Source organism: Oncorhynchus tshawytscha, linkage group LG34 (assembly GCF_018296145.1).
Source record: "Oncorhynchus tshawytscha isolate Ot180627B linkage group LG34, Otsh_v2.0, whole genome shotgun sequence".
In the NCBI taxonomy this organism is placed as follows: Eukaryota; Metazoa; Chordata; class Actinopteri; order Salmoniformes; family Salmonidae; genus Oncorhynchus; species Oncorhynchus tshawytscha.
The window spans coordinates 8839019-8852927 of record NC_056462.1 but is presented as its reverse complement, the minus strand read 5'-3'; the positions used below and the strand labels follow the sequence as shown (position 1 = coordinate 8852927).

Sequence of the window (13909 nt, the reverse complement as noted above, 5' to 3'; positions counted from 1 at the left end):
CACACTGGGGCAGCTGTAGGATTTCCCCTCTGTGTGGACCCTCTGGTGCCTCTTCAGGTTGGACAAGTGGGAGAAACTGACCTGGCACAGGTGGCAGCCAATTGATTTCTTCCCCATGTGCATCCTCCAACAGTTTGAGAAAATTGAACTTCTCTTTGGTGCTGTCACCTTCACTGATTCCGCCTCTACTACTGTTATTTATCAAAGGGCTTGTGTAGCTACTTAGTGTTGAGGCACTGGCATTATCTGAGGTCTGGTTTAACATTAGGAGTATGTGAGGATGATGTAGGACAGGGAGTGTCTGTGTTGTCACAGGGTCCATGTTCCAGTTAATAGATCCTATAGAAGGCAGGCTGAAGGCAGCACCTGTTATGGGTTAAAACCTCTTCCTGCAGATGGTTGGCGGGAGGCAAAGATGCGTTGGCCATCTTTTGTCTACTCAGCAGGTCAATGTTCTCTGGTCCATCTTCTATTGTCTCATCTTTGACCAGCAGCAGATCAGGCTTCCCATCCTGCATGTCTTCTGACTGTAAGACTATAAGAGATACAGTGTGAGAGGATGTTGAATCAAGACATCTGATATGAGCACCCTGCTTTGGAGCATCTTCTGATTGGGCAATGAGGGATTGCTATGAGTACAATGCAAACATGTTAGTTGATTTGATACTATTCAAACATTTTAGTTGATTTGATTACTTGACACTTTAATGGTTTGATAATTCAAAGACATGGTCCCACACTTAATGCAAAATGATTCAAGACCTGGGACTGTATCCACAAAGAGTCTCTGAGTAGAAGTCCTGATCGAGGACCAGGTCTCCACCTGTCTAGATGATCAAAAAACAAATAAAGCAACACCTTATGGCATGACACCTACCTCATGTGACCTACTTGTTGTGTGTATGTACTGAACATGTATGTGTAACTGATAGATGCACACACATACATTACATGTTAATGTTTTTAAATGTATGTAAATTGTAGTCTTTTTTGTTATGGGCTCCCGAGTGGCGCAGTGGTCTAAGGCACTGCATCTCCGTGCTTGAGACGTCACTACAGACATCCTGGTTCGATTCCAGGCTGTATCACAACCGGCCGTGATTGGGAGTCCCATAGTTTTGGGGCACGCCTGAGAGTTCCTCAAGTACACCAGTTGAAAACCACTGCTATGGACTACAAGGCAGGGGAACCATAACCATATTTTCATCCCTGTCCTACGGAAGAACATGGTTCCAGGGCTCACTGTGAAACCCTGTTACGGATACAAGTATCCTGTGTGTGTATCCTGTGTGTGTTTCTTTTCTCTCCTTCTCCCCTCATAGGTGAACATCATCACTCCCCAATCAGTCAACAATCAATCATCAATCAGAAGACACACCTCCTCCTGTTTCCTACCCTATCACAGTTCCTTTCCCTTGGTTTAAAAACCCCATCAGTTGTTTGCTCTAGAGCTCAATCTCTCGGTAAATGCCATGTATGTAGATCTCTGTGTTTCACTCTCTCTTTGTGTCTTAACCTCGCTTTTGTTTGAGCACCTCCAAATCACTTTGTCATCTCCTGTGAGTATTGTTTTTGGTTATGGTGTTTGTGTTTGATTGCTGGTGGGGAAAAGGGGAAACCAAGACAAGTCGCCCATGGGCATACACTACCCGTAGGTAGACTTTGTTAAAAACACTAGTTAGAACTGGGCGGATCACCCACTGTATTTTTGGTTAGTTAGCTGTTGTTAAAATAGGCTAGTCTAGCTTAGGGGTGTTTTGGATGCTTATTGTTTCTTTCCTTGGGTCCAGCTCAGCCCCTTTTCCTGCTCCCCCCATTACCGTGTGTTTTACAATAAACCCTGAGTTTGACGGTATAATTTCAGTTATCGTGGTTATTTCGTTCACACTTTTACTTTGTCACAATTATAATTTGCATGAGTTATGTTACGGGTCTCCATTACCATCCCCCCCTAGACTGTCGGGCCAAAAGGGATTCGTAACAAACCCTCTCAGCCCTTTTTAGGTTCTGAGATGTGTTTTTCCTCTACATGGCAACGATAACTTGGATCTGTTATGGAGAACCCTCTCCATTTAACTAGAGATCAGTCAGTATAATAATGATTTACTTTACCAAAGGTATGTGGACACCTGCTTGTAGAACATCTAATTCCAAAATCATGGGCATAAATATGGAGTTGGTCCCCCTCTGCTGCTATAACAGCCTCCACTCTTCTTGCAAGGCTTTCCACTACATGTTAGAACATTGCAGTGGGAACTTGCTTCCATTCAGTCACTAGAGCATTAGGGAGGTTGGGCACTGATGTTGGCCGATTAGGCCTGGCTTGCAGTCGGCGTTCTAATTCATCCCAAAGTTGTTCGATGGGGTTCAGGTTAGAGCTCTGTGCAGGCCAGTCAAGTTCTTCCACACCGTGCAGGTACCATTTTCCTGGCATCCAACAAACCGAGATGAATTTGTCTGACTTTCCACTGCTCCAGAGTCTAATGGCGCCCATCTTTACGCCACTCCAGCTAATGCTTGGCATTGCGCATGGAGATCTTAAGCTTGTGTCCGGCTGCTCAGCCATGGAAACCTATTTAATGAAGCTCCTGACAAACAGTTATTGTGCTGACGTTGCTTCCAGAGGCCGTTTGGAACTCGGTATTGAGTGTTGCAACCGAGGACAGACATGCTACGGCCATTAGCAGTCGGCAGTCCCGTTCTGTGAGCTTGTATGGCCTACCACTTTGCGGCTGAGCCGTTGTTTCTCCTAGACATTTACACTTCACAATAAAAGCACTTCAAATTGGCCGGGCAGCTCTAGCAGGGCAGAAATTTGACGAACTGACTTGGAAAGGTGGCATCCTATGACGGTGCCACGTTGAAAGTCACTGAGCTCTTCAGTAAGGCCATTCTACTGTCAATGTTTGTCTATGGAGATTGCATGGCGGTGTGCTTGATTTTATACACCTGTCAGCAACAAGTATTGCTGAAATGGACAAATCCACTAATTTGAAGAGGTGTCTACATACACTATATATGCAAAAGTATCTTCGCTCTTGACAACCCTCCTCCATGGAGCAGGGCCAAGAAATAGCAGTTACTTAGCTGTCCTACCACCCAGGATTAGGAATACTGCGCTGCAGTCGTTTCCTTTTTCCTCTTGACAACCCTCCTCCATGGAGCAGGGCCAAGACATACCAGTTACTTAGCAGTCCTTTCCTTTTTCCTCCGGCTATACTGCCTGACGTCTTAGGTCTGCCACTGGCTGCTCTGTCCCGAGAAAGCCTGCTTCCCGCATCTATCCGGACTGACTTGCTGCAGCCTGGTAGAAGCAATGACCCTGTGAGAGCCCTGGGAGACCCCATCCCCATACCAGTGACCATGCCATCTGGGACTAAGAGCTGACACACCCATGAAAATAGGGTGATGTCGTATGCTTTTCCTCTTATGTTGCCTTACCCTCCTTTTCCTGTATAAACGGAGCAAGGTAATAGTGCCTCCCCCTCATCTTCGAGCCCCTCTGACCAGTGACTTTCCGGTCGGGAGCTACACCCTGCTCACGACTAGTCCTGGCAGCTATCGTCATTCAGGGTTTTTACCAAAGAGTTCAAAGCAATTTTCTTACCTCACCCAGATGTTTTAGCCCTCAGGGCATAGCCGGTAATAAAATGTTTAAAAAGGAAGTAAGGGCCCGCGACTTGGAAGAGAGTGCATGCTCTCTGTTTTACAGTTGAGTTTAGTGGTATGACTAAACAGATTGTTCCTTCCTACACTCTGTTTCCCATGGTCTTATGTTCCCTGCAGGACTTTTCTGGATGGAGGGATGGTTTTTTAAGGTCCTCTAGTCGCTTTTATCGGCTTGCCAAGGTACGAACAGTAATAGAGTTTATCTGTAACTGTTATGTCGTTTCTAGGGGGGCACGTTGCTAACTCAGTCATCATGGGACATGTCTATTTAAGATACTTTAAAGATACTTTCTGGTAAGCCTTAAGTGAGTGTATAGACTGCTCTACCAGACACTGTTTGCACCTGTATAATGCCCAGGGTCTTTCAGGTTAATGTACTTAACCCCATCCTTTGGCCCTGGTTGACATTTTCTCGTTGTCGACAGCTTGGAGCCTATGGCTTTTCGCCTGTCACCTTCCCCAGAAGGGCGTCCCCATCATTGTCCAGTATGCGCATTGCACATCTACTTGGATTGAACGAGAGCTCATGCAAGGGTGTTGTGCTTTTCGCTCATTGGGCTGCCACCCTCGAAAGGTCTTTCTCTCTTCAACGGTATCCTGCCGGGACTATTATATCGCTTTATAATGGTGAGGGTGACAGTAATTTTTTTGGTGCTTACTCCCTTAGTTTCAGAGCCTCTGAGGGTTGCTGATGTTAAGACTACCCTGGCTAGGCCTCCCGAGTGGTGCAATGGTCTAAAGCTCTGAATCACAGTGCTAGCTGTGCCACTAGAGATTCTGGGTCCAAGTCCTGGCTATGTCGCAGCCGGCCGCGACCGGGAGACCCATAGGGCGGCGCACAATTGGGAGGGTTTGGCCGGCAGGGATGTTCTTGTCCCATCGCACACTAGCAACTCCTGTGGCGGGCAGGGCGCAGTGCACACTGACACGGTCACCAGGTGTACAGTGTTTCCTCCGACACATTGGTGCGGCTGGCTTCCGTGTTAAGTGGGCATTGTGTCAAGAAGCAGTGCGGCTTGGTTAGGTTGTTTCGGAGGATGCACAGCTCTCGTCTTTCCCGAGTCCATACAGTCTTGTCTCATCGCTGCAACTCCCGTAACTACCAATTGGATACCACGAAATTGGGGAGAAAAGGGTTTTAAAAAAAACAAGCATTTGAAAGACCTTAAGGTTACTTTCATAACCCTGCTTCCCTGATAATGAGTGAGATGTAATATCGCATTTCCCTGCTCGCAAAGGCGGAAGAGAAGCATGCTTGTGAATGACCCAAGGGTGGGAGAATGGCTCCTTATAAAGGAGGTTAGGACCTCACCTCATTCGCCACTATACCTGTCTGTCTCCAACAGACACTTTTGATAGGTCCTTCCAAGAGTATTGGTGATCCTGACGAATCCCCATATGTGATATCGAAACAAGTATTTGAAAGAGAACCGGGGTTATGAAAGTAACCTTAAGTTATAACACTTTGTCGGTGTATGCATAATAGGGCGAGGTCAGATGTGATGTGTAATGGGAATTTTAATGTTTGTGCTTTTCTTATAACACATTTCTGTATTCTATTCATGTGCTGTTCTATAAACCAATTTCTGTGCTCATGCAAGTGGTTGACTGAACAATTCCTCCTCTTATCAGGAGCTGCAATTTGGCAGTACGCCCAGACCTTGTTTTGAGAACAAACTAAAGATGTCTCAGCATAGAGAGGAGAAGCTTCGTGAGGTGTTGGTCTGTCACGTTATGAAACGGTAATGATTAATTAATTATGCTAAAATAACTTGTCTGTGTATGTAAGGCAACTGCTGGGTCTGCCCAGGGAGAGCTCCTGATTGACATGTGTACTGTGGTTCACTGAGTTGGTTGAAACCTCTCCAGCACTGACGGTAAACAATGATTCATTTGATTGTCCCTGTGTAAGAATTTTTCCACAAAAGATGTATAATAAACCGTCTCAATGAGTCTTAGAATGAAAAGTTTCATTTTGTGTTTATTTAACATAAACAAGTTAAATACAACATGTGAAAACTACACAACTCCATGAACTGCATAAATTCTCATTAAAAGTGTCTTGGGAAAAAATTAAGTAGTTGAGTAATGAAATAGGCATTTGAGAACATCATAAAGCCTTCACAGTACAACCACAATATGTAACAGACTGGGGACCAGCTCCCCGTCATCCAGGACCTCTGTATCAGGCGGTGTCAAAAGAAGGCCCAAAATATGAAAGATGGTGCCGTATTGTATGGTTGCCATCTTGCAAGCTCCAACTTCATTTAGCTATTTTGTGATTATTTTGGCGTTAATCGTTAAATTTTTGCACTAAATGTATTCACTATCATTTCTTATGATTGACAAGAACTTCTGAACATCAGATTGGCAGTTATTAACCTCACATCTGGACTTTGACTCATCTGCCCAGGGCTCTTTGTGTACCTAAGACACAATCTTCGGGCTAGAGGGATGAGAGCGGGCGCCCTGGTGAGACTAAGGCGAAGGGAAAACCGGCCACCACTTCCCTCGATTCTATTGGCCAGTCACTTGATAATAAGATGGATGACCTCCGATCATGGATTTGCTACCAACGAAACTCTCGTAACTGCAATATTCTCTTTCTGAAACATGGCTTTCAGACAAGATATTCCCCATACCCAACTTCTATCAACACTCGTCCTTTGCCACTCGTGGTGATAAAGTCCTAGACCACTGTTAATCAACCCACAAGCAAGCATACAAGGCCCTCCCTCGTCTCCCCTTCTGCAAATCAGATAACTCTACACTCCTGCTTCCTGTTTACAAACAGAAGCTCAAACAGGAAGTACCTGTGATGCGCTCTGTAGATTTTCCCGGTCAGAGTAATAAGGCAACCCCACAGAGTTACACACACTAAATAACTTTTATTTCCAGAGGACATATGAGATGGATGTGCTTTTCTGTCCCTGCAATAGATCAGTCTTGTCCACTTGACGAGAGACGAAGGCTCTGACCTGAGCAGGCAGAAGGACTGTCAGGTGTCCTGCCCCCAGAGGTCACTGGGAGTTTGGGGGAGACAGTTTATGATCCCGAAGTCTCTCTGGCACAGTCTGGGGGATGGGTTGGAGTTAGAGAACTCACAGGAAGGGAAATCTGTAACAGCCACCAATAAATATGGGTAACATATTTACAGAAAGAAGGATTGACAAGTAGTGTCAAAGTCAGCTGGGAGCCCTCCTCGACCAGCTATGTTCTGCCACCCCTATGTCACCCTCTGTCAGTGGCAAGTAAGGAGTGCTTACTTAGCCACAGAAGGGGACTATATGACTGTAGTGTCGCTTTAATGACTTGTGATTGGCCAACAAGCTACATCCGCCACTGCATAGGCTATTCCAGTTGAGCAGTACTATTAACGTTTTATCCACAATCTCTGTCCATCGCAGTTATAATCAACTGTGAAGCCATTAGGCCTATATATTTGTTCGGGTTCACAGTGCGGACCGAACCGAGGTGTACGAATACAATACCATTACAGCCCTACTGGATTGTATCGCTGCCGTTTTACGGGCTCCTGACCAATTCAGCTATTTTGTGTTTTTCTTTTAGCTGATCTTTCCTTTTTTAGTACATAATGTTTCCGCCATTATTTCCTATGATCTAAAATAGTTTTCTGGGCATCAGAACAGCGATCACTAACCTTGATTTTGATGAAGATTTCTACTTCAATGAGTTGGCGGTGCGGGACATATTGCTTACACCTGACCTGGCCATAATCCCAGAGACTTAGAGGAGAAAGAGGCGGCGGCGTAAGCCAGGCTGACTTGCGGGCACCCTGATGTGCGTCGCCGAGTGAATAAACCGCATCCGCTCTCTGTTCTATTGGCGGACATACAATCACTGGAGTACAAACTGGATGAGCTCTGTTCGAGTCTATCATCAACGGGACCTGAATAACTGTAATATCCTATGTTTCTCTGAGTCCTGGCTGAACAAGGACATGGATAATATACATCTGGCTGGTTTTTCTATGCATCGGCAGGACAGAGCAGCAGCTTCGGGTAAACTCAGGGGGAGGTGTGTCTTTTAACAACCGGTTGCGCAATCTCTAATATTAAGGAAATCTCAAGATGCTGCTAGCCTGAGCTAGAATAGCTGTAGAACATACTATTTACTAAGAATTTCCATCTATTTTTCGTAGCTGTCTATTTAACAGCACAAACCGATGCAAACTGTATAGGGCCATAAGCAAACAAGAAAATGCTCATCCAGAAGCGGCGCTCCTAGTGGCCAGTGATTTTAATGAAGTGAAACTGATATCCGTTTTACCTAATGCAACTAGAGGTGAAAAACAAAACCTCTAGATCAGCTTTACGCCACACACAGAAACACAAACCTCACCCTCCATTTGGAAAATCTGACCATTACTCTCTATCCTCCTGATTCCTGCACACAAGCAAAAACTCAAAACGGGAAGTACAAGTGCAAGTGGTACTGGAAGTGGTACGATGAAGGTAATGCTAACCTACAGGACTGTTTGAAGAGTTTACCACATTGATCACCAGCTTCATAAATAAGTGCATTTACAATGTCGTCCCCACAGTGACCGTACGTGCAGATCCCAACCAGGAGGGTAGGCAACAACACATCCGCCACACTGATCTCAACACGGGGGCCCCTCAGGGGTGCGTGCTCAGTCCCCTCATTTACTCTGTTCACCCACAACTTCCGTGCACTACTCCAACACCCTCATTAAGTTTGCTGACGACACTACGGTGGTACACCTGATTACCGATGACAAGGAGGCAGCCTATAGGGAGGAGGTCATAGACCTTGCAGTGTCGTGCCAGGACAACAACTTCTCCCTCAATGTCGGCAAGACAAAGGAGCTGATCGTGGACTACAGGAAACGGATTGCCGAGCAAGCCCCGATTCACATCGACTGGGCTGTAGTGGAACAGGTCGAGAGCTTCAAGTTTCTCGGTGTCCAAATCACTAAGGATCTATCATGGTCCAAACACACCAACACAGTTGTGAAGAGGGCACGACAATGCCTCTTCACCCTCAGGAGGATGAAAAGATTTGGCATGGACCCCTCAGATCCTCAAAGTTCTACAGCTGCACCATTGAGAGCATCTTGACTGGCTACCTCACCGCTTGGTATGGCAATGGGTATTATGTTTTTAGAAATGTTTACAAATTATAGAAAAATTAAAAGTTTAAATATCTTGAGTCAATAAGTATTCAACCATTTTGTTATGGCAAGCCTAGATAAGTTCAGGACAAAAAAATGTGCTTAACAAGTCACAATACGGACACTGTGTGCAATAAGTGTTTAACATGATTTTTAAATGACTACCCCATCTCTGTGCCCCACACATAATTATCTGTAAGGCCTAGTACCTAACTATATGTACATAGCTACTTCCATTACCTCGTACCCCTGCACATCGACTCGGTGCTGCTAATCCCTGTAGCCATGTTATTTTTACTCGTTATTGTTCATTTGTCTATTTTTTTACTCTAATTACTTTATAAAAATGCATCTTTAACTCTGCATTGTTGGATAAGGATCCGTAAGTATTTCATTGTTAGTCTACACCTGTTTTTGAAGCATGTAACAAATACAATTTAATTTGACTTTTTAGGCTTAAATATGCCTTATCACACAATGTCTGGATGCAATATTCTACCCAGGAATATTCAACACGGATTCTGTTACTGACGTTATTCCAAACGCATCTGTCGATCTTTTCTGCAGACAACAATGAAAATTAATCTTAGTCTTAATGCTGGGTTTGATCTAAACGTCAGAAGCTATCGAGTGGAATGGTTACTTTCTATGCTCAAAAGTGGAATGTTTTTTTCTGCTGGTGTATCCTGAGGTAGCTCAGTGCGTACATGCAAACAGCTTTTCTCCCGTGTGGACCTTCAGGTGCATCTTGAGCTGGTCCTGTCGGGAGAACCTCTTCTCACAGTGGGGACAGCTATAGGGTTTCTCCCCTGTGTGGACCCTCTGGTGCCTCTTCAGGTGGCCAGCCTGGGCGAAGCGCATATTACACTGGGTACAGCTGAAGGGTTTCACCCCTGTGTGGACCCTCTGGTGCCTCTTCAGGTCACCAGCCTGGACGAAGCGCATATGACACTGGGTACACCTGAAGCGTTTCTCCCCTGTGTGGATCCTCTGGTGGATCTTCACTTTCTGGGGGCAGCTGAAGCCTTTGTTACAGAACATGCAGAGGAACCGTTTCTCTTTAACATTGCCTGATGTGGCTGCCCCTCCCTGAGCCTGGCCTGTAGCCCTGTCATTTGAGTTCAATACCTGATCAAAAAGGCAGTTGTGTGAATCGGAAGGCCCCATCGATGTGGACACGAGGTCACGATCTCTGAGCGCGAGTAAAGGGGAGTGGGTTGTGACATTTGGATTAGTTTCTAAGCATTCCCTGTAATCTAAGAAATCTCTTCCCTGTGAGTGTCCGTCTCCTAGGTGACTATCTGCATTCCATGTGGGAGGAACGTCGCCCTCCACTTTCACAATCACTTCATCTACAACCAGACCCTCTCCTTTCTTATCTAGGCACCCTTCAGAGTGTACACGACTACTGTACCGGTTCCAGTCCCCTCTAGACAGATCAGTCTGTGTCTCTAAACCCAAGGCCATGTTGTCAGGGTCCATCTCTGTAGCGTAAGAACAAGACGGATCACTGCCAGTCTCTAATGCGTCACCTGAGTCCCGATGGGAATGAACCATCCTCGGATTTGGGTTACCGTAAAGTAAATACTCTGAACTGGGAGCCGGAGGACAGCCCAGTGGCCTCAGCCCCAGTCTCTCTGGGTCTGATCTGTGGTCAGATCCTGTGTGTAAGAGCCTTTGTGTTACAGTTAAAGTCTCTGTGTCGGTCTCTGACTTGACGACGGCGTTCAGCGTTCCATTGACCTCCGTGATGATGCGTCGGGTCCTGGGCTGCACCGCGGTCACGTGGTCCTCCGTGGTAACAAGAGGTGCAACTACAGCCGCTTCACCAGTCTGGATGTCTCTGCTGTGTTGTGGGTCCTCCCCTTCAGTCCTCTCCTGCTTGACCAGAGACGATCCTCCAGAACCTGCCGCCACAACATCTGCTGACTGACACAAGAAGAGAGGAGGTTATTACAGGTACATGAGTTGAATTGGATAACAACATCACAGGGAAGTCGCACAAGCTCCGTTATGGCCAATAAATGATGTACCACAGAGATAGATAGGACTCTAGTGCCCAAAATCCTGTTTTAGCATGGGCAAAGCTATTGAGGACGTACATCGATGCCGATTATGGCCGATTACATTGCCATCCACGAGGAAACTGCATGGCAGGCTGACCACCTGTTACGGGAGTGCAGCATCAAAAGGACCTGGTGGCTGCAAGGAGCCAAGGTAAGTTGCTAGCTAGCATTAAATGTATCTTATAAAACAAACAATCAATCTTAACATAATCACTAGTTAACTACACATGGCTGATGATATTACTAGCTTGTCCTGCGTTGCATATAATCAATGCGGTGCCTGTTAATTTATCATCGAATCACAGCCTACTTCAACTTCGCCAAACGGGTGATGATTTCATAAAAGCGCATTCGTGGAAAAAGCACAATCGTTGCACCAATGTACCTAACCATAAACATCAATGCATTTCTTAAAATCAATACACAAGTATATATTTTTAAACCTGCATATTTAGTTTTTAAAAATTCATGTTAGCAGGCAATATTAACTAAGGAAATTGTGTCACTTCTCTTGCGTTCAGTGCAAGCAGAGTCAGGGTATGACTATGAACTGTGTGAAGACCATTTCTTCCTAATGAAGACCGTAATTCATTTGCCAGAATTTTACATAATTACGACATAACATTGAAGGTTGTGCAATGTAACAGCAACATTTAGACTTAGGGTTGCCACCCGTACGATAAAATACGGAACGGTTCCATATTTCACTGAAAGAATAAACATTTTGTTTTCGAAATGATAGTTTCCGGATTTGACCATATAAATGACCTAAGGCTCGTATTTCTGTGTGTTTATTATATTATAATTCTGATTTAATATTTCATAGAATAGTCTGACTGAGCAGTGGTGGGCAGCAGCAGGCTCATAAGCATTCATTCAAACAGCACTTTCCTGCGTTTGCCAGCAGCTCTCAGCAATGCTTGATGCACAGCGCTGCTTATGATTTCAAGCCTATCAACTCCTGAGATTAGCCTGGCAATACTATAGTGCCTATAAGAACATCCAATAGTCAAAAGGTATATGAAATATAAATGGTATAGAGAGAAATAGTTCTATAATTCCTATAATAACTACAACCTAAAACTTCTTAACTGGGAATATTGAAGATTCACGTTAAAAGGAACCACCAGCTTTCAAATGTTCTCATCTTCTGAGCAAGGAACTTATACGTTAGCTTTTTTACATGGCACATATTGCACTTACTTTCTTCTCCAACACTGTTTTTGCATTATTTAAACCAAACTGGCTCTATCCAGAATCGAAAGAGGAGTGGGAGGCCCCGATACGCAACTGAGCAAGAGGACAAGTACATTAGTGTCTAGTTTGAGAAACAGACGCCTCACAAGTCCTCAACTGGCAGCTTCATTAAATAGCACCCGCAGAACACCAGTCTCAACGTCAACAGTGGAGAGGTGACTAAAGGATGCTGGCCGTATATAATTTTACTAACATTTCTAAAAACATGTTTTCACTTTGTCATTATAAGGTATTGTGTGTAGATGGGTGAGAGAAAAAAGCAATTGAATCCATTTTGAATTAAGGGTATAACACAACAAAAGGTGTAATAAGTCAAGGGGTATGAATCCTTTCTGACACTGTTATGCTTACCTCTATCGTGATGATGTGCTGGGTTGAGGTTCCTCTCCCCTCATCAAAGGTGATTGGTTGGTCATCTCTCCATGTATTGTGTCCCGCTGGCTTCCCAAAGCTCCTGTAGCGTCCAGTGAGATGTCCTTCACCTGAGAGAGTGATTGAGGGGTGCTTAGGTTAGCTATCGTCAATGCTCAACGGTATATTGTACACTACTGACAATGTCTAGAATTGTCAAGGATGTTAGGTAACACTTTTAGTAACTTCTTGCAAGATCGCTATGTAATCAGAGGAATTATTGCATACTATCCAAACACATACAGGGACCGGGCAAAATGTACCTCTTGCCATTCCTCTGTATCGGTCGAGGATCTTGACACTTCTGGGACGACTGGCGATGATGCGCTCTCGCATTGTCCTCTCTGCGCGCTCCCGTGACACCTTTAGTTCCAGTAGCTGAAGTTTCCTCCTCAATGCGCCGTTTTCTTTCTGGCTTTGACTTATTTCCAAACGAAACACTGCATAGTCGTCGTCTACTAGTTTACAGATCTCTGCAACGGCTGCATTCGCTAGCACCTCCACAATGGAGGCTATTTGAGTGTGAAAAATCATAACGTTACGGTTACAATTAGCCAACGTTAGCAGCGTTACCTAGATAACATCTATCAACCCCAAGTCCTGTCTCCAACGCAAATTAAATTCTACCTGAGGTAAGTATGCTATGCTGTACGGTTCGATTGGTCATATTTTGAGGTCCAGGGTGTTAATAAACGTCTAAATGACGATGCTAACTTGGAAATTGTTTGTTGTCGCTGTTCACTTCCGCCTACACTGAATAGAGAGGATCGTATTGGCATAAGTCATAGGTCAAAGGGTGTGGTGAAATACAATAAAAAATTATGCGTGCTGTTCTTTGAACTACGGTACTGCTTATTACGTTACACAAATTCAACTACGGTCAATATCTTTTAAGCTCATGTTTAGAAATAATACTGTGTTAGTAAGAGTACAAAATAATATTACTTTATTCAGCTCAGTAAGGTAAATCTTAAACTGTCCTTGATATAGCTTAGGTTTACTGTCTATATAAAAACAGGTAGTTACACAATCCTGTTTCAAATGACAATTTAACAAAGGGTTAACGAGGGGTATGTGGTTAATTACCTTCACCCCAAGACACATGATAACTATACTATGTCAGATAAAGAATGGTTCCCTTTGTACATCTCAGCCACTTGTGGACACTCCTAGGTCTGATTAGGTAACTCATTAAGGAGAAGCTCTTGTAACATAAATTGCACTTGATTTGCCTTTCCTTGGTGTGAACGGGTGCCTCTTCACATAAGTCGCCTCCGTGAAGCGCTTATCCGCGTCTGTCCTAACGCACGGCTTCCCACGTTGTGACCCAATGACACCAGAGGAGGTAGAA

The 13909-nt window shown here is 44.7% G+C and overlaps 3 protein-coding genes across 3 annotated transcripts in view; all 3 read right to left on the bottom strand.

The window, feature by feature from the left end:
• The window catches only part of LOC112231626 (zinc finger protein 205-like), a 147622-nt gene that overhangs the window by 53807 nt on the left and 79906 nt on the right, over positions 1 to 13909 (bottom strand). The window lies entirely within an intron of this gene.
• LOC112245001 (zinc finger and BTB domain-containing protein 41-like) overlaps positions 1 to 13909 on the bottom strand; it is a 52379-nt gene that overhangs the window by 26731 nt on the left and 11739 nt on the right. The window lies entirely within an intron of this gene.
• LOC112245021 (transcription factor Sp7-like) lies at positions 9024 to 13340 on the bottom strand. Its single transcript, XM_024412956.2, has 3 exons — positions 12822 to 13340; positions 12499 to 12629; positions 9024 to 10753 (listed from the first exon to the last, which is right to left on the bottom strand). Exons 1-3 carry the CDS (start codon positions 13090 to 13092, stop codon positions 9521 to 9523), a joined length of 1635 nt encoding a protein of 544 aa, XP_024268724.1. The 5' UTR covers positions 13093 to 13340; the 3' UTR covers positions 9024 to 9520.